This window comes from Manacus vitellinus, unplaced genomic scaffold (genome assembly GCF_001715985.3).
Source record: "Manacus vitellinus isolate BGI_N305 unplaced genomic scaffold, ASM171598v3 scaffold_5_pilon, whole genome shotgun sequence".
Taxonomy (NCBI): domain Eukaryota; kingdom Metazoa; phylum Chordata; class Aves; order Passeriformes; family Pipridae; genus Manacus; species Manacus vitellinus.
The window spans coordinates 13007060-13028592 of record NW_021940682.1 but is presented as its reverse complement, the minus strand read 5'-3'; the positions used below and the strand labels follow the sequence as shown (position 1 = coordinate 13028592).

Genomic DNA, 21533 nt, shown 5'->3' with positions numbered 1-21533 from the left:
ACTTTTCTGAATGAAAAGGTTATTCTAGTCTGCATCTCCAAAATTAAAAACAAACTCACTTGTTCTTTTGATTTGGCTGACCTTTAATAAAAGAGCATTTTGTAGCAGTGGAAAGGTACTTCTGTCTGCGGCTGTTAGGAGAGTAATAAAAATACCGCTGAATGGAAAGACACCAGATGGAAGGAATGTCAACATACTGGAACTAATTTAGGAGATTGCTCTGATAGAGAGCAAAGGCATGAGGAGAATTCAAATGGTTCCAGTGCAAAGAGATTGGCCGCCCCTCTTAAACTAACAAACTAAAATCCTTACCCCAGGGTTACATGTAAACCAAATGGAATCAGCCCACGAGGAGGTAGTCCATTAAGGGGGGGGGGGGAATGTACCCCCCCGTTGTCGGCACTCGCTCTAACTTTAGTATCCTATAAGCTTGGAGGAAGGGCAAAAGCCTTCTGCTTTGTTTTGCTTTTTAAATTTGGTAGTAAATCCAAATTGAACTGTCCTAATAGAGAAGTGCACAACGTACCGTTGAATCTTTCTGACCGATGTTTGCACAACCATGCTCATGTGGGCTTTCAACAATTTTAGGGTGAAGCACATCTTAGCATTTAAGAAGGATAGCGAGTATGTCCCGTGAATTTAAGAGGAGGTGACTTCAGTGTAGCTAAAGGGAAGAATTTGGCAGTAGGGTTGAAAAGAAGAGTGCTGATGAGCAAGAGATCCCAACACAACCAGCGCTATTCAGAAAATGGGAAGCTGTAGATAGGAGCTGAGTTCATAATTTAACAGCCTCTAAATATAAATAAGTGGAGACATTATATCCAAGAATTATTGCTGTAGTAGAACAACCTGTGAAAGAGACAGATTGTTGATGTTACAAAATGTACTTTGTCTCAGATATGTCTTTGATAGTGAGAAGTGAAGTCCTTTCCCAGTTTCACATTTATATTCTTCAATGAGCTCTGAAGCCAGCAGATTTGGCTTCAATTATCAGCCTAGAAGTGTAGAACTTTTTTTCTGTCATTTTAAAAAAAGAAATAAACAAACAAACACATTAGAGAAGTTGTAAGAAACCTTTCTTTGACCACTGCATGTTAAGCACCCTTTGCTGCTTGGGTTGCCAAGGCTCTTGGGGTGAACAGACTAAGCCCAAGCAAGCTTGTATCCCACTGGAAAATTCTGCTTCTTCACATTGCTGTGACCAGTTTCCTAGTACATTAACACAGTACTCTGCTCATCTCCTGGGGATACAATCACATTCCTCACACCTTGTGGTACATGCCGTTCCTGGTTCCTGATGTGCTCTCACAGTGCTATCCCTGCTTCCTCCCCTGTGGCCACATGGAAGTGTAGGCATCTCAGAAGTCAATTCTTCAACTGGCAGGCTGTGTCTGCAGAGGAATACTAGCGATTTGCAACCACTACCCTCCCCTATACCACTTGACCACTATGGCTGAGGTAGTGCAGCAGCCCTCCCACCACATCAAGGCCTTGCTGCAGCTCTCTCAGTATAACTCAGCTTGCAGAGTGGTGAAAATAAACACAGTGGCTCAGAAATAAATGACACACAGCAAGCATTTCTCCTGCTGCTGTTTCCTCTAATATGTGGTGCTCATGCCTCGTATCTAAGCAACCCCTATCTCTTGATTTTTGATTGACAGGCCATCTCTCCTGCTATCCATGTCTGGGTGTTGATAGCGACAGTTCTTACTGACAGTTCTCCACTTATTTGGCCAGCTGTTTGCAGAGTATCGATCGTTTGAAAGAAGCTAGAGCAGCCCCACCTTATTTATATATAACCTCCCTCCTTCCCTTGACCTTGCTCAGAGTTGTGGAGCAGCCTTGTACAACACGGCCGTCCCAGCAGTAACACGCTGTAGGATGTTCCTGGGGTGGAGCATCCTGCCAAAGCCACGTTTCTCCGTTGGCAGTAGGTGCAGCCAGGATTCAGGCACACTTCTAGGTGGGGGTGAGCTTTGGAATGAATATGCAGTAGGATGGCAGGTAATAAATCATCTGCAACAAAAACAAAGAGTGAACCATGCAGTCCCAGAACCTATATGGAAACGATACGTCTGTCATCAGCCTGTAGGTTACAGCCCAGGTGCTAACAGGGCGGGATATTTATTACCTCATTATTATTTGCAGTAAGTCAATCCAGCATTTAATTAATGCCCCACTCTCTTCCCCCAGCCATTGCCCACAAGGCTTTCTTGAGCATAGATTTGTAAAACTACATGCTGTGCTCAGAAGGGAAATTCAGAAGTGCCTGTGTGAAACCTGCCTGACATCCTAAATACTACTGTGGAAATTCATGGTGTTCTTGGCTGATGGTCTGAGACTTGCCAGAATACCACTCTGTCACATCCCTGATAGTTTTGACCACCGAGTTCCTCTTTAAGATTACGTGTGTGTATAGACATAAATTCCACTGCCTTTCAACTTCCTCTTCCTTCAGTGGCAGCTCTCATCTTAGATTTTTTTGTCTGCTGTTCAGTTCGCTCTCTGCAGGAAAGTAGCTGTGTGCCCTCTCATGAGATTCAGCTGGTATGATGGAGATGCTCTGAGCTGAAATGAAGCAGTTGTGAAAAAATACCTCCCCATTCATCTCTGCCACTTGGCAGAGAAATTAATTGCTGTTTAATTCTGTAATCATTCAGCTATGATGATGGTGAGGAGGCCTCTGTAATGTCATTTAAGTTCAAGGATAGTTTCGCTCTCACAATGCTCCCTCATGAAGGAGAATGTGCCAATTTGTCCCAAGTGTGCTGGTAAACTGAAAGTGGAATATGAGTTACTGAGATGATTCTATTCTCATCTATTCTAGCATGGCTCTATGACAAAAATTTGAAATTTGGAACAGTGATTTATGCTTTCCTAAATTCAATTTGAAGGTATTATCTCAGTTTCCTAGAGGGCATAAGACAAAATTTGAAATGGAAAATGCCTTTAAATGCTCATTCCTCCAAATGAAGTGCTTTCCACCTCATTTCTCTAGAAATGTTGGAAAATATATCTGGATTAGGACTTGTATTAATATGGTGAATTTGAGTCAAAAAAATTAGGTTTTGGAATTTAAAACTTCTGAACATCAAGGATGATTTGAGAAAGCTCTCATGACTGAGTGATGCAGGCAAAATTTTAACTAAAACAGGCTGTAAGAATGCTCCATCGTGGCAGGGCTGTTACTGCTGTTACTGTCATCAGCAGCACTGAACACCTGGTAGGGCATCAGCAGCTGGGGGAGTGGGGTGGGAAGAGCCTATAGCTGAGGGTGGTCCTCGGTTGGAACTGCTTGGGATGTGTACTCCCATGAAAGTGCACTGAGATCATTAGTACCATGTGGCAGCTTCACTTGTATGTGCATGATACAATAAGCCCTAACTCATGGAATCAGCTGGGTTTTGGGGGGGAGTGGGGATTTTTTGTTGTTGTTGTTGTGTTGTTAGTTTGTTTTAAAGCAGATCTCTTAAATAAGAGCGTTTTTAGTGATTTGTCTCAGCTTACTGAAAACATTTCTTTTTGCCTTCTTAAACAAACATATACCTAACAAGCCTTTCCAAGCTCAGAGAAACAAATGTGTGCCTTACCCTTTACTGATAACACACCACAGCACTTCCCTATATGACACGGGGCACGTTCAGTTTTTCCCAGACAATATCAGCCTGTCATTCTTGGAGAGGATACTGTATGTATAATCCATCCAGAGACAGCTCGTCCAGTTTCTGAAGTTTATTGCTAATGAGGATGCACATAGGATGTAATCACTTGCAGGAGCCTCTGCTTCGGGGTACAGTGAGGCCAGCAGACAAGTAAGCAGCCAATTTTATCTGGCTGTTTGCTCTCCCTTTTATCAGAGCTGCTTGGCTGGGGTTCAAGGGTGTTAGAGGGAACTGCAAAGGCTTTGGCTTGTAGATTTGAGTGACAAGGTGTGAGAGGACATGAGACAAAGCCTAAGAGAAGCAAAAATCTGTGTGTTGAGAGAGGCAGCTTCGCATTTCACTGCAAAAGCTGAAGGTTGATTTTGGTTTTTTTTTTAAATCACTAAGGACTACTGGCTGAGCTTTACTGAAGAGCTATAGGAAGGCATCATTCCAGTAGGGCTGGTCAAAACTAGCATCCATTTGTAATAAACCCTTTAACCTCATTAATTTGTAGGTGCCTTGCTGCTAGTGTAACCTAGCCTCAGCAGGCTGCTGCCACAGATAAAAAGAAAAGGAAAATTACCATGTTTTCATCTAGCAGTGGCTATTTATGGCAGGTGCAGGAAGTTTCCAGTGGGTTGCAGTGGATTTTCGGTGACAGAAGGGAAGAACTATGTAGCAGCCAGGGCATTACAGCAATTCCAAACTAACAGCCTGTTTTACCAGATTAAGTATTAGTTATCTGCCACTCACAGTGAAGTCCTTGACAGCATGTGACACAGAGTACTCTTAGCCCCAAAGAAGACTCAGGTCATGATGTGTATTAGACGAATTTTCCTTGCACTGCTTACGTCAGAGTCGTGCACTGCTGCCGGCTCTGCGCGAGTGACAGAGGATTACAGCGTGCCATCTGAGGCGTGCAGTGGGACATGAAGTGGTGGCAGGAGATAAGTAAGCTTGAGGATGAGTTGGGTACATGAGGTAGGGCACAGAGCCATACTGAGAAGAGCTGTACAGCTCTGGTGATGTTGCAGCCACAGCTAGCTCAAGCGTCCATGCCAACCGTGCTGTTGCACAGCACTGGTGTGGAAGAGGACATGTGTATGAGTTCACTTGTTGGATTTTGATGGTAGGTGAAGGCCAGCCAACAGCAATTGTAAGCCAAATGGCAATCCTGTATCAAACAGTCATAGAAGACAAGAATTTATTATACCTTCTATTAACCCTTTCCAAATGATGTGAGGGCTCCAGTTTGCTTCTGTTCTATGGCTTCAAGAGGGCTACTGGTAAGAGGAAGTCCCTGTTGGAGCAGGAGCTAGTATTCAGGTGTCACTGGCACAAGTATCTACCTACCTCACTGGCACAAGTATCTACCTACCTCACTAGGATCAAGTTGACTTTGCCACCCTTTGACCCCATATTGTTGAGGCAAAGAGCTTCCTTCGTGTAGCCATATCAAAGTGAAGACAGCCTCAACTTCTTCTCTTGGTCTGAGATGATGTAAACTTCCTCTGGTAGAAAGTAGCTTTGGAACTTGCTTTTTGCAGTGGGATAGGTACGTATTTCCAGGCTTCAGTGGTGATGTAGGATGTGTTCAGACATCCCGAGTCGTCTTCACTCTTTAAAGTGTCAGTTTTCAAATGTTGGATCAACTGTGGTGTTTTTTTCTTTTCTTTTATTCTGTACAGTGTTTGAAAATAAAGATAAGATTGTGATCATCATGGAGTATGCAAGTAAAGGAGAGTTGTATGATTACATCAGTGAGAGGCGGCGATTAAGTGAAAGAGAGACAAGACACTTCTTTCGACAAATAGTCTCTGCTGTACATTACTGCCACAAGGTGAGCAAAGGATTTAATATTAAAAAATGCTATTTGAAGGCTGATTACTGACATATTTCAAAGCATGTCTGAGTCAACAACATTCATTATTAAGTATCAGAGCATGTGATTTTATCAGTACAGCAGGAGATCTTCATTAAAAGTGCAACACTGAACTAGTGCCTGTTTTTGAAGACTAATGATGTTTTCCTGTGTTATGGCAGATACCAGCCACTCCCTTACTTTAGCCCTACATTGCATTTTTGCCTTTGAAATGGTTCTCCTGACATTAAAAAACAAAAATTCCAGCATGAGCTAGAGAAGGCATCCCATATAACTTCTACAGCATTTGTATTAATGCACTCAAACAAATGATAGTTTGCAATGTGAATATACTAATGAACAACTTTAGAATAGAAGATACAGTATATGAAAGAAAAAGCCAAGAGAAAGGTATGAAGTTCACGTATGAGCTTTAGCATTTAGTCATTCTGGATAGATAAAAGTAATTTTTTCAAATGTAGTGGAGATGATGTAGAAAGATACCATTTGCAAATGACCTTATCCATCATGGTACCCACTTGGAATGACAGTTTAAGCAATTAAACCCAAGGTAGCTGACTGGCTGTCATCATGGACTTTCTAGCCCTGCTTATGAACCAACCTCATAGAGCCAAAACTTGTATGAAGCTAAATACAATGAGCACCTAACACAATTTTTTAATTTGAATTCTTTAACACTTAAATCTCTACTTGAATTCTGATAAACAGGGGGGGTTTTCAAAGTCCTCACTGCGCAGTGCTGAAAAGCTGCAGTGCCATTCCTGGTGCAGTTGATTTTGCTAAATTTCTTTAAAGAAGACTCTGATTTAAAGCCAGCTTGTTTGCTTCCATCTCTAACGTTTCCAGTCCTTCAGGATTTTAACTCCTCCAATCCACATGGCTGCGCACTGGAGGAATGAGGGCTTTCGTAGGCACTAACGTCATTGGCAGATATTTTTTTCTGGTGCCTGGGAAGAATATATTGCTTTCACGCAGTGGGGGCAGGATCCAGGATGAAACTAAGTTCCGAAAAGACACCCCCTTGCCCTCCACCCCCCGCCCCCCCTGCTGTTTTAGAGTCTTTGTGGGAGGACAGATTCCAGTCATCCTTCCCATAACCACACACCAAGTGACTAATATAGAGCCTGTCACTAGTCACTGGGCCAGGAGTGTTATGACAGTGAAATCAGCCCTGAAATGTAGATGCAAAGACCACCCTGCCAGCTCACCTTTAATTTTCCCAGTATTTTCTCATGTTCTCTTCCATTTTTTTCTTTCTTGTTTCAGAACGGTGTTGTCCACAGGGACCTAAAATTGGAAAACATCCTTCTTGATGACAATTTTAATATTAAGGTAGGATTCTTTTTCTCTGTTTCTCAGAATGGTTTTGCATGTTTTTTAACATTTTTATCCAAGGTATTAGAAGAGCTAGTGTTATGGCAACAGCTACTAAGCAACAGCATCTGGCAAGAGGCTCAGAAGTTTGGAGGTTGGGGAAGGAAGACGCCATTGATTACCAGTAATACACACTAAATGAAGTTTTGCATACTTTGGGGGAGAAGGCCCTGTCTTGCCATGCAAGTGCCACGATTCCCAATGCAGCATCTATTTACTGGTAGAAAACACTGAGCATTTCGTGCAGTCAGGTTTATTGTACAAATTATATTATTGCTGGCTGCTTCTCAGGGTAGGAAAAAACTGTTCTGGTCTACAGGGTTCAAGTGCCTCCTACAGAACACTACACAGAATGTTCTTTTGATCATGACTGGAAAATAAGCAAATAGAGTTTCAAAATAAACCTAGTAAAGCACATGTGCTTCATTAGGAAATGGCCTTGGAACTTCAGACACAAACGTATACTTTGGATAGTGATGTCAGTGATGTCATTTCCATGTCATTTCTCCCCAGTGAAAGCATGGGAATAACTTTTTTCCCCATCTTTTTCTTTTATTTTTTATAGCTGTATCATTAAGTTAAATAATACAGACATTTCTTTTCCAGTGTAATTCCCTATATATATCCTATATATATTCCTATATAAAATAAGTGTAATTTCCAGGTGGCTGAACCTGTTTCGCTTTCAACTTTGTTCCTCCCTGGGTAGCTGGATGTAAGGATGGCTGGTTGGGCTCATCTATGGGCAAACAAGAAGAGGGATGAAAGCCAGAAGAGTTTCTGCTGATGCTTGAGCATCCTTGTTTAATTAAAAATGCAATGAAGGAGCTACTTGCATAGCCAAATACCTAAATAGCCTGAGTCTTCCTTTTGTCTGCCCTCAAAGCCACGGGCTGCACGCACTGCCTTCTGCACTCCATGCTGGAGAGACTGTCTTCATTTTAAGCTGATGTGGAATGGAAATGGAAAGTAACATGTGGTAGCTGCCATCTGTGTAATGCTGATGACAGAAGCTAACTTGGATCAACTAGTGGATTAAAGGCACATAAATATGTGGTTTCCAAAAATAGGCTTTTACAGAAGGCCCATCCAATGCAATATTTGGACGTTTTGCCGTTAGCATCCAGTGTCAGAGCAAACCTCCCCACTCCTGTTCCTACAGGGACACTGGCTGCAGCAGCCAGAGCTGTTCTCAGCAGCGCTGAAAATGAGAAGTAGCCTTTCTGGGACATTGTATACGAATCAGACTTCCGCAGGCAGGATGACCTTTCTTTCCACATTGCACGCTAAACTATCTTCCCAGCTAATCAGAGAATTCTTGAGAGAAAAGAGGAATTTGAGGAATTCGCTAGCTGCCGTGGGCTGGATGTCTGCACTGTGGTCCTCATATGCAAAACCAATCACTTCCCCAAACCTCTGGGGAGCTCAGCTTTGTTGGAAGGCTCCACTCCCGCCTCTCTCTTCCTTATGGGAGTCTAATCCTCCTGTTGGTAGAACAGGAGGACAGAGCAAGGACAGGTAGCTTTGTGTTCAATTCAGACCATGGAGCTGATCCAGAGGCTTCAGAACCACAGACACATTCCAGTTGCCGTAGTGAGTGGCACTGCTGTGGGAGAGGTTCATGTATCTGTACCTCCCCACATACCTTCCTATCATTTGGACCTTTTTTTGTTGAGGGTTTCCCTTTCCTGACTTGTGCTGTGTTTAAGCTGCCGTGTAGGTATTTTGCCTATTTCCAGTTACTTTCCTCAGGTACTTCTCTTCAGTCTTAAGGCCTCTGAGCAGGCATGGGCAAGTGGCTGCAAGCTTGCTGTCCCCTACTACCTATATTTGCAAAGGATCTCACGAAACTGAAAAACAGACTGAACTTGTAGATATTTCATACATTTTACGATCAATAGTATTTGAATTTTGATTGTTTCAGGAGGTGGCTTTTGGTGTGGTTTTCCTTTTTCTCCATGTTCTGTTTTTTTACACCTTGTGGCTAAAGTCAGCTCAGTGTTAAGCATACTGCCACTATTTCCCTGGTTCTGAAGCTTTGAATATGTTACTGTGGTTTCTATGTTACTTGCACAGAATTTTACTTCCCACATTTTTTTTGTTTCACTAAACAGTAACCATTACCAAGGAAACACATATGGAACTGTAAATTATTTATTAGGAGTAAATTTATCAGGTCCTCGTTCTGAGAATATTTGTATGTGTTTTATTCAGGCAGGGTTTGGTATTGACTGATGGCTTCAAATACTCAGTGGAAGGCATTTTCTGGAAACGGAGTGATAGTCTTATCTATACTTTCCTAGTATTTATATTTCATTCAGTGGATTACAAACAGATACAAAATTGGCAGTTTGATTTAAAAAATAAGAAAATTAAAGGAATCCCTTTATTCTTGGATACAATGTGCAATTAAATACATGATTTTGAAGAAGCCAGTGATCTATACATTATGATTTCCAAAAACATGTCATAGTAATGTGAAGAAAAAATAAGATGTTGTAAAAATACATCCCTGTAAAGCAGCTTAAACAATACTTTTAAAACAGGAAATAAAGAGGACAAGTAATCCATTAGAAATTATTATCCGACCTGAAAGGGCCCCAAGCCATTTTACATAATACTAACTTGGAAAGCGTTCTTAAGTTTTAGCTAATTAAGTGAAGGTCAAGAAGGAGTGTATGGAGACATAATCAGCTTTTTTTTATTTTTAAGAGTTACATGGTGAGTAAAAGTCTCTGGAAACAGTCATGTGTTAGAGTACAGCAATTAGGAAACACCAGTGTGTGGAAGCTGACAAAAAATTACACATTTTGAAGAGTTAGGTTTTTCAGGGACTTGGTGTATGTGGTACTATTTCCTGCAAACTATTACATAAATCCCCTAAATGCAGCAAGCATAAGTGAATAAAAGAAGTTTTAAACACTTGTGAGACTGAACACACATGCATATCTATGGCATACGTGAAGTTCATCCAGCCAATTAATCCCACAATACCTTGCCTTGCTCCCCAGATGCACACCCAACTATGTAGCAGAAACTCAGAGCGTGAGTGTTTCTCCTGGGATCTAGCCTGTCTGTGGAGGTCAACAGTGGGGCAGAGTCTTAGAGCTAAATCTTACTAAGACACTGCAGCCTCCCAGGCCAGAGGAGCGTTATTTGCTTTCTTACCTTGTTGTCATGGTGCCATGTTCTTTACAGAAATAACATGGCAAAGGGTTTCTGGAGCATGTACAAGCTCTGCCACATTCATGTGCCAGATGGTAACATCACCACCTTAAAATTTACTCCTTTCAGCTGCCTGCACTTGGTGACTTCCACCCTACAGCTGTAGGCAGCTTGGAGCTGCCCCCTCTGCTCATCCTGGGTTCCTGGGGTGGGTACAGCTGCTGCCCCTGCCATGCAGTGGCAGAGCAGCCTCTCACTGGCATTGTCATCCCATCAAGAGGGTGTAATCGTTCATCATCCTCACACAGCTGGAGGTGGACAGGGTCAGACAGGCAGGAGGGCTAAGGCAGTTCCAAAGCATTGAAAAAGCTGCCCTTTGTGGGAAGAGATTCACGATGGCTTCAACATTTGCCTTCGGTGGTCTTTAAAAAAGCCTTCTGGTGGTGCCTTCTCTTCATTAGTTTTGAAAGGATGAAGCATGCTAGTTTTTGATTTATTGCAGCTATGGATTTACTAGAAGAAATAGCAGCGGGGCAAGTATGTAGCTGCCTCCATTTGCCCATAGCTCCTGCAGTTTAGTCTGATAAGAACCATATGTCCCCAAGCACTGCAGTTCTCCCCAGTGCCTAAATCTCCAAAACTGCATGCAAGGAGGTGGAGAGCAACTGCTGTCTGGTGTGGCAGGTGGGGAGTTAATGCCTCTTGCTGGACTATCCAAATAGTGTGTTCCTCCCCCATGCCATAGGCTGCCCCCAGGGACACCTCTGTCACACAGCCTGGCTCGATGGAGGGGCCTCCTTGTTCACAGTAGGGCTGTGGCGGCTCCTGGGCTGGGAATTGCACCTAAAAGAGACGTCTAGCAGAGGTTGACGTAAACCATATGATCAACCCCAAAGTGATAGAAGGAGAGAAAAATGCAAGTATAATAGTAACATAATCCTACTAACTGCACCTTCTCTTGGGCTGGTAAGGGGACACCAATCAGACTAACCACTAAAAACCCATGAGGGTTTCGTATATACAGAGTAAGTGTATGTAATTGGGATTTACCTTGCCGGAAGTCTCACCGACTGCACATACATTTCATGTGCTTTAAGAGACCTAATTATTTCTCTATCTGCAGTACAGAAAGACAGATTTTTAAGTGGGACAGAACTGACAATTTCCATGAGTGTGAACTTTGTGGAATTTGTATTCCACACTTCAGCAATAAATTACATCTGGTTTATCACAGCTAACAGTAAATATGAAACATACACTGCTGAAGTGAGGGGAATAAAACTCTACTTCCCGGCTCCTCCTAATTTAGGAAGTTTTTTTGACTTGATGCCTTAGTTCCATTTACGTGCCAAGAACATGAAGTAATGTTGGCTTCTATTAATCTTGTTTTGGGGGGCATGACAGTTTTAATGGGAAAAGCTGATAAACATCAGTCTGTGAGTATGGGAGTGGACTGTAACATAAATACTCTTTTCCTGAATGGTCAAAATGAAAACATGAATGCCCAAGTCTGAGTTTCTTAGAGTGAACAATGGTATGCATATCCCTATATATATATATTTGTGGACATCCACATGCATTTTATACATTCCATGGTGTTAAGGGAATGTATTTTCATAAGGAATCACACTGTGCAGTGTTTGTCCTTGTCTTAGCTGCATCCTGAACTAAAATAAAATCAATGACCAGCACGAATTTTTAACACTGAAATGATCCCATTCTTCCCCTGATTGACAGGGCACACTTCATAAGGCTTAAAACCAACTTCCTGCAAGCCAGGCAGGGTGACTTGATAAGAAAGTGGAATTCAGGGCAATTAAGTGCAATCTGAGCCATGAGAATATGTTTGCAGACTGCAATTGTACACCAGCTGTTTTCAATGACATTCCAGCCATACAATGAAGATTTTACAAACCGCATTTATTTAAGGGTTGAATTTTCTGCTGAGGGTTGATAATACACTGTTGGAGGGACTGAGTGAATTCAATCTATGAATTCAGTCTCTCATAGTGAGATGAATTAACATTAATGAACAGGAATCAGCTGCTCTTTGAGCAGGATGAGTCCAAATTGTCGGTGAAACACCTGCACAAGCAGAACATCAAAATAGGCGACGGTAAAGCGTGAAATCTTGTATCTGACCTGTGACTTTAAAATTTGTGTGAAAATGATGTTTTAAAAAAAAGTTTATATTTCTAACATGACAGTATCTAGCAGCTATATATATATCTACTTATGAAGTGTATATAGGTTTCTGTTTTGGTCTTGACTATGTCATGTTTCAGTGTAGCTGTAGAAGTTTAGATAGTAGAGACAAAGACTTTACCTCTCCTGAGAGGTCACTAAATGTTGCAATTCAACAGTCATTAGAGGCTCCAATGATGAACATTCTAGAAAACCAGACGTGAATGATGCTGCTGGTAAATCCTTTTCTTTTCCATTCACTTTGTGTTTCCATGAATTTTTGTCTTGTGAAAATTCCTGGGATTTAATTTCTTTCTGGTAGAAAATACATGAATAAAGTGAAGAAAACCCAGACAAAACTCCTATCTCTTATAGCTCTAATACCTTTTTAATGCCTGTGCTTTATGTCTTTTATGTGTGCCTTATGTCAATAGTGGGCAGTAACGCAGGTATCTTTGCAAAGCAGAAGCATTTGGGTTTTAAACAAGTAAAAAAATGAGATGTGTTGCCTTGTGCTAGAGAAACAAAGAAAATGCAAAGGTTGTGGGAGTATTCAGTGTTGCTATCCTCAGCCTTTGTTTTGTAAGAACAAGAACAGAGAATTGAAGTAAACAAAATATTTGGACCTGATCCTGCAATTCCTACGTGGGCAAAATTCCCAATAGTCTCAAGGGAAGTTTTGTTTGTGTTGGGAAAACCAGATTTGGGCCCATTGTTTCCAGTGAGGAATCAGACTTGTGTTTATTACCTCGTGATAGACATCTCATGGGCTTAACAGCTCAGCTTCCTCAGCCTGGTGTCCCTGAATCTGGAAGAGTTAGCAACTGCCTCACTTTCTATCTCATTCAAGCATAGCTATGTTCCAGATGATTTCAAAAATTACTTTCTTCTGTAAGGCTTGGTTTCCTGCAACATTCCTGCCTCACTCCTCCTGTTGAGTTTAAAGGTCTTGACTTCTGGCTTGCGTGTGTGTGATAAGAAGGGTGGTACTTTCTATTTGCTTTCCTTTGGTATTAATGATTAAACAAGATGAAAAGCAATCAGTGGACAGCAGGCCCCGTGCCTCACAGTATGAAATTGTTTTTGCAAGCATATGCAGTTCATCCAGGATAAAATTACTGACTGATGGTTACAGTCAGTTGGTGACCTGTCTGTAAATGGTACCAAAGCATCCTTGTCCCTGACTGGGAGGATTTAATCTGTGAATCTTTCTTCTCTGAAAGGTCTGTAGAGAGGAAAGTCAAAAAATTATAGAATAATGAGTTGGCCAGGGAACCTGAGAGATTATCCACATCAAGATCCCTGGACTACAGCAGAGTCAAATATAGCTAAGTCTTTCCTGGAAAAGGATTTTTTTGTTTCTTTAAGATATAATTATTACTACAGAGGCCTTTTGCAATTCTATTTGCAGATTGCTGATTTTGGACTCTCCAACCTTTATCATAAAGACAAGTTTCTGCAGACCTTTTGTGGAAGCCCACTGTATGCTTCCCCTGAAATAGTTAATGGACGACCTTACAGAGGCCCAGAGGTAAGAAGGGTCAGCTTTTCTGTGCTGGTATGGGGATGTCTTTGATGATAATGTTCTTGAGGGTTAGTCTTACTGCAAATGTTATTGTATGTGTGAGTTCGCTCGGGTCTGTCCCATATTTAAAGTTCTTAAGCTGCCTTAGTTTGCTTTTGTTTGCTTTGCCTGTGAGTGGGTAGTGAGGTGTTAGATACCAGTTTGCCCACCAGCAGGTGCAGCTGGACATGACGCTGCTCTTGTGGTGCTAATGGCAGGGAGAAGGGCAGGGATCAGCTTCCCTGGGCTTCACACGTGTTGTGTCTGTATTTCAGGTTGACAGCTGGGCCCTTGGTGTATTGCTTTACACTCTGGTTTATGGAACGATGCCCTTTGATGGCTTCGATCACAAAAATCTCATCAGGCAGATCAGCAGTGGAGAATATCGTGAGCCAACACAGACCTCAGGTATGTAAAAGGAGGGAGGGCCGTGTACTGAGCTGACAGGAGTTCAGGATGGAGAGTTTGCCTGGTCCCTTCCAACATGTTTTGGTGTCATATTAGAATGATGCAGAAAAAAAAAATCTCATCCTCTACTGACTTCATGTACTGTAAATGCCCATCTGGATACAGCATTTACCAAAAGCCCTTTTGAAATTACAATTTTGTAGCAGATAGATTTTGTTCCCTTGGGGAAGCTATAGCAGGCTCTTTTAACTAGATGTGTGACAGTGAAAGGTCTGTTAACTATTGCAAGTGGAATTGTTCAGAGAAGCTTTAAACTGATGCAACATACTAGTACAGATCAATCCTCTAACTACACTGTGGTATATCACAGCAGAGAGATGATGAATGGTCAGAGCAACACAGTCTCCTATTCAAGAAGGCAGGCCAAAATCTGAATTAATGCCACTATGTTTGCATTGACTTCTACTTAGAGGATAACACATTAAGCAGTCACCTGACAGAAAAGCATCAACTAAGTCTGGGTCATTGATTATAATGATTCCTTCCGGCCTTAAATATCTATGTATACATTATATTTAAATTAATATTTATCTTATATCAGTTGTTTGCTGTCCCTTTCAGTTTTATGTCTTCTTGCTCTCTGTATGAAAATAAACCCTTAAAATACACAGAAGACTACACTGTTAATGGAAAAATAAATAAAAAAGCAAATATCCCAATTCACCTTTGTTTTTCTCTAAGTTTTGTTATTATTAGTGTCAATTGGTTGGTGACTTCCTTCAGTAATATGGAGCTATTCACTTTCTAATACAGTACAAATACTAATTTATTTGATAGCCCCGTGTACATTTCTCAGAGTGAATCATATTCTTCTGATGAGAAGTAATACTCAAATGCACTTTCTGTCATTGATTGATGGACAAAGCCTTGCCCTCTTTCACTTCTCCTGTTGTAAAGGGCGTTATTTTTGCGCATTTGATTGGCTTCACACTTCCAGTTTAAACTGACAAAGCTAGCAATGCTCATGTTCTGAAAATTTTGTATGCCATTCTTCATCCATAGATGCTCGTGGTCTTATCAGATGGATGCTGATGGTGAACCCTGAACGCCGGGCAACCATTGAAGACATTGCCAACCACTGGTGGGTTAACTGGGGCTACAAGAGTAGTGTTTGTGACTGTGATGCCATGAGGGACTCTGAGTCCCCATTGCTGGCAAGATTCATTGATTGGCATCATCGTTCTACTGGCCTCCAACCAGAGACTGATACCAAAATGAAGTGCCTTTCTAAGCCCAAAGGTCCTGAAGTCACACTAGAGAGACAAAGATCTCTGAAAAAATCAAAAAAGGAAAATGACATTGCACAGTCCATCCAGGAAGGAGGAGCTGAAAATGCAACCAAACCCACTTCCAAGAGACCCAAAGGCATCCTGAAGAAAAGGAGCAACAGTGAGCATCGATCTCACAGTGCAGGTTTCATTGAAGGAGTGGTCAGCCCAGTGTTACCCTCTGCTTTTAAGCTGGAGCAAGAGTTGTGTAGGACTGGCGTAGCCATTAAGAGTGTTGTGGAGGTAGAGGTAGCTGGCAAATATGGCACTAAGCAGTCTTCACTCATGCCAAAAAAAGGAATCTTAAAGAAGACTCAGCAGAGGGAGTCTGGCTATTACTCCTCTCCAGAACGAAGCGAATCTTCTGAACTCTTGGACAATAATGATGAGACGGTAAATAGTGACACTTCTCCAGGGGTCACAGAGCCATCCAGAAATGGGTCTTACAGCCATTCCTGCAGGCGTAAGGGCATTTTGAAACACAACAGCAAGTATTCTCCCAGCAGCACTGAATCTACTTTGATTAGCCCTGAGACACCAACGCTGGAGGCCATGGAAGAAACGATCCTGCCTGGAGATGCATTACCTCGAAGTTACAGTCGCCCTTCCAGCGTGATTAGTGATGACAGTATTTTGTCCAGTGACTCATTTGATTTGCTGGATTTGCAAGAGAACAGGCCAAACAGACAGAGAATACGGAGCTGTGTCTCTGCTGAAAATTTCCTCCAGATCCAAGACTTCGAAGGACTTCAGAACCGCCCACGGCCACAGTATCTAAAGCGTTATCGTAACCGTCTGGGGGACAGCAGTTTTTCTCTTCTCACAGACATGGATGATGTGACTCAGGTCTACAAGAAAGCCCTAGAGATCTGCAACAAGCTCAACTAGTGGAGGGAAGATGGAAAAGGAGGGAAGGGAGGTTTTCTGTGTACCTTTATGATGGAGTAAGCCAGGTCACTGATTTGCTGACAATGGTAGGTTTTGCTTCAGAGGTGCTGACTGTACCTACTTAGCTGAACTCCTAGTAAAGTAGCCCCAAAGCCATCTCACACTTCTCTAATCTTGTGCCCTCAAAATATTACCTACCTGACCAGAGAAAAACCTTTGGTCTTTGTGTCTGTGAGGAAAGCACATCAGGAGCTAGCTGGCAAAAGCGTCAAGATTTGATGGCTCTAAGTCAGACAGAATTAAAACTGGAAGTGAGGGATACATGTTTTGAGATGTTTCTAATTAATATCAGTTAAGCTTTATCAAGAGATGAGCTGAATTCTTCAAGTCCGATTTGGATGCCTTTTAGAAAGAGAGGCTTTTATTTCCCCCTGAAGTTATTCATCTGAATACAGTTATTGCACAGTGGGGACCTTTGGCTTGCATTATGCAGCAGGCCAGGCTAGGTAGTCACCATGGTCCCTTCCACCAGAGTGACCTGAGAGGTTCTGAACATGTTCTGGGACAGATAATCTGAGAGACTTGCCCCAGAAAAATACCCCATGAGGTGTTTGTGGACAAGTGATGGAGCAGACATTCAGATCTGGACTCTCCCACAGGGTCCAAAGCCATTGCTCTTCAGTGAGCAGAAAGTTCTAAAATTGTTTCCAACTACTGCTCCTATTAGCAAAAAGAGAGCCACAGAAACACTAAAGGGATCTGGAAGGAAGGGATGTTATCAGCAGCTAAATGACCTTTTGAGGCATTTCAACCCATGTGTTCCACTTGTGACTCTTTCAAAACCGCCAGCCAGATGAATGCCCAGATAAAGATGGATCTGACAAAGGGTCTCAACAGTTAGCTGACCCTCCAATCTAGAGTTCAGTCACTGTCAGCAAATGGTGCCACCTTGCTGCTAGCTTGTAGTATTTGGGAGTGACAGGTAGTTTGTGACCTGAATGTTAGGTAAGGAAAAGGTTGTAGCATGTAGGAAACAGATAGAGGTCAGAAAGTTAGTGGGAAGATGCCTTTCTCCGTATGAAAATGTTTTTAGGTAGGTGGTAATGGAGCAGAAAGAATTGAGCGATGAAACGATAATGTTAGGTTTAATAACAGAGTTAGCAGACCTGCTTCTATCCTAGTGTAGCTGGTACTGAGTGTGCAATGACACCAGTTTGAAAAAAAAAAAAGGATATGTGTTTGTGTTCTCAGATATCCAACTATCCAGACCGAAGGCTTCAACTCCCATAAAGGTACCACATGGGTCTACTGGATTACCTGAATGTAAGCCTATGTCAGAAAGGCACTGTGTGTTTGACAGGCCTGGGCAAACTGGAATATTCAGGCCCATTTCAGTCTCATTTCCGTGAGCACATAGCCCCTGGCTTTCTTGGAGGTGCACTGGTGTGATTAAATCACAGGTTTCAGCCTATGCTGTCAAATGATCCACAGCTGCAAAACTTGCATCTACATGCATACCCAGAGCAGAGGAGCATGGGGCAAGTTCTGGTCTCACTCCTGCCCTGAAACTGGAACTGAAAGCAGAATTTGACCCACTGTGTCCCAAATCCTAGAGGTGGTGCAGAAACGGAATAGAGTTTCTCTGGGGATTCCTTGGGAATTGGAGATAACTCCATAAATCATTGGCATCTGAGGCAGGAAGCTATTTCACTTGCAGATTCCTTATTCAGTGTATCATGGTATTAAGTCTGGTGGTTCCTCCTAAAAATCAACTGGGCTGCCTAGCATAAAGATGAACCAACTTGAGTTTCCTAAATCAGTTAATCTGCCTCTGTGCAGAACCTTTACTTATTACTTATTTCCTTACACTGGACCAAATTTGGCTCTGAAATAAATGGCATCAATACCATGAAATCTCTGAGAGACATGCTCTCAAGCAGTCAAGTGAAATCTGGCTCACTGTTGTTTGCCTAGGAAGGGCAACTGCAAGTCACTTCTCTGCAGATGTGTACCTCTCTGTATGATAGTCAGACATCTCAACTTCTCTCACAAGCCCTGCATGTGCTCTTTTAGCCCATCCCAAACCAACAGCCCATTTTGCAGTGTATCGAGTTAACAGGTTTGCTGTGGTGCATTTTAAAACAACTCAACATAGTCTCCATGGCCTTTCTGAAACAAGGGTGGATGTGCCTTGCAGCCATGGCTTTTAACCCGTGCCCTGGAGTGTAAGAGCTACATCCTTAGCTGGTGTGAATTAGCGCTGTCCTGCTGACATGCTGGAGCATCACTTCGGTGGGGTTACGCTGATTGACACCTTCCCTGCACGTGTGGCACTAAACCTTGAATGGATTGATAGAGGTTTCAGGATGAAGGGAAGGGAACTCAGCGAGCCATGGCAGGGAAGTGAGGAGCACCCCAAAGGCTCCTATCTCCCGAGGCTTTTGCCCAGGCCTGCTTCCTTGTGTACAAATGTGAATGAGTGAGTGACTGCTTGCTGCCAAACTGGAAATGTTATGTAGGGATTTACTGGCATGTTACTGGCATGTTACATGTTTACTGGCATGTTATCATTCCTAGAAGAGAAGAAAAAAAAAAACTTGACTGCACATTGTTATTATTAGTGTTGTGATTCTTATTTAATTTTTTTGTAATACAAAGTCGACTTTTTTATTTGAATTTGTTTTTTTTTTATTTATTGGTCTGAAAGCCATTTCAAAGGTATAATAATATATTTGGTGTAATTTAATTGGTGCAACATTATTTTACAGCTCCGGCCAAAATTGTTTGGTGTTATTTTTTGGGTTTTTTGTTTTTTTCTCCCAATCCTTGGTTGGTTTGAGCTCTATGAGGCACACAGGGAAAAACGCTGGATAATCACCCAAAGTGTTTGTATTTTTAATCTGATACTGTTTTTTATTAAATAAAATGAAGTTAATGTAACTGTGAAGAGTCTCTCTCTCTCCCTTTTCTTTTTTATTGTACATCAGCATAAGCCAATGCCAAATGGTAATGAACTTGTCATGCAGAAATACAGCAGCATCTCAGCACTTTGTACCAAGTTGTTTATGCAAAGCTTCTTGGCTCGTTTGTACATTTGAATATAATGTGGGTGGCCACAGACACTCCCGTGCTACGAAGTGTTTGGCACTACAAAGCACCCAGAGCTTTCAGCTGTGGAAATGTTTGGTGGAGAATAGCTGACTGGGGTTTTTCTGTTTGAGATAAATGAGGTTTGCGGGCCAGGTGTGCTGTAGGTGAGGCAGAGCTGGCTGGCTGAGCAGACACAGCATAACTCATTTGTAGCCCGGAGACAGACGGTCATGGTCCTTTTTCCTCTATTGGGAAGAGGGGACAGTTTATTGACAATGTACCTGTAGGTAAAATTTAGGGGTTTGGAGCAATTATTTGAGCAAAAAAACCTGATGGCCATCCGCTGCTGTCAAATGTGAGTTGATTTCACTCAGATGGCTTTGAGCAGCCAGCATAATCAGCTAGTGAGAGGGAAAAAGGGGAGTCAGTTTTCATTTTTTTGGAGTCCCCATGATAACCAGAAGGCTTTAGATTGTTTTTCTTGGAAAACAGATGGGCATCATAAGGGAAGCTGGGTGTTAGGTATGCTGTGTGTGCTGGGGACTTGTTAAAATAAAGGAAATGGTTGGCAATGTCTTCATGTTGGCTCTGAGCAAGACACCATTAAACTTCACCTTTGATGCAGCCAGCCAAGGTACCTGTAGTGTATATTCTGCTTTTTAAATTACAGGCAGTTTGGATCAGGATCCGAGGTTTGGATATCATGAAAAAAAAAAGGCTTTTTTTTTCCTGATTCATTTTCTCTCTCTAGCTTTTTAATGCCAGAAACCATGGCTGTAGGTGCTAGATTTCTTACTTATGACCACTTAAAAACCACTGGGAATAAAGGGAAAAAGCCAATGATGCAGAAAGGCAAACAGCCGTTAATACATTACAAAGGGAATGATTATCTGCTATGTGCTAATTGAGTCAGGAATTATATGGTGTATATTCAAAGTCAGCACACGTGTTCTTGTACCTGAGGTGAAGAAAGTCTAATTGTTTGGTTGCTGGGTGGTGGAAAATGTACTGTAAGTCTCCTCTGTAATAGCAATTATGAACCAACTTTTTTTATTTTTTTTTTTTTTTTAACACACTAGGAAAAAAGGGAAGCTGAGGGCAAACTATTTGTTTCATTTTAAAAATAATGACTTTTAGAAGGTTCTGGATGGCTGGGCATGCTGCGTGTTTGTGGCAGGATCTGAGGAGTAATTATGTACGTGTTTGTACAGCTCTGAGAGTGTGCACTTCTGGGGTGGGGTGGGAGCTGAGAGTCTGATTTTCCTATTTATTACAGTAGATAAGTGTACAGCAATATGCCTTAGCTGAAGTTACATAGTAAGTCTGTAGACAGACCTGGTCTTCTTTCGTGCTTGCTTCATGGGCAGTCCAGTGTTTCTCAGGAATCATTGAGTTTTTATGGACTGGGCAAGACAGGAGCAAGGAAGCAAGACAAGCCTTGGGAGCTGCACAGTTGAGTGGCAAAAGCAGTAGTGTGGGTTTTTGCTATACAGCCACAAATAGTTTTGTCCATTATAACCCTTTGTTATACCAGTTTCTGATCCTGCAAAGCCTGTGCATGCTTGTGTGTAACATAGTATTGCCAGGGATCCCTTTCACTGCTGTGGTGGGCTTTGCTGAAGTCCAGGGGCCAGCTGACATGGGTAGTGCTGCCTGATGCTGAGCAATGCTTCCATATATCAGTAGGGCACTTGGAAGCCAGCACAGAAACTTGCAGGACAGCCTGACACTTGCTCCTCAAAGCTCACTGGCCCCAAGTCACTGGTGCAGAGGGAGAGAACTTGTGCCAACACAGCGGGATCTCCCAGTGCTGTCACAGCCTGAGTTGATGCCCATAAGCAGCCCATAGTGCTGGCAAGAGAAGCAAAATTCTCAGAGCAAAGTGATACAGCAGAATTTCTGGCCATAAAAGTTTGCACTTGGTGTGTAGTTGCGCCTCTTCTCACAGAAGAGACTGGTCTCTGTTTAGAGAATCCAGGGACTGTGAAAGCAAGGCTCTAAATTGG

At 42.2% G+C, this 21533-nt stretch overlaps 1 protein-coding gene across 1 annotated transcript in view; it reads left to right on the top strand.

Moving 5' to 3' along the window:
* Nucleotides 1-19384, top strand: part of NUAK1 (NUAK family kinase 1) — a 70486-nt gene extending 51102 nt beyond the window's left edge. Inside the window, exons 4-8 of the mRNA XM_018080672.2 lie at nt 5333-5484; nt 6793-6858; nt 13661-13780; nt 14089-14221; nt 15284-19384. Of these exons, the coding sequence (XP_017936161.2) occupies nt 5333-5484; nt 6793-6858; nt 13661-13780; nt 14089-14221; nt 15284-16437 (1625 nt within the window). The 3' untranslated portion in view covers nt 16438-19384. The remainder of the gene's footprint in view (nt 1-5332; nt 5485-6792; nt 6859-13660; nt 13781-14088; nt 14222-15283) is intronic.
* Nucleotides 19385-21533: the final 2149 nt, after the last annotated feature.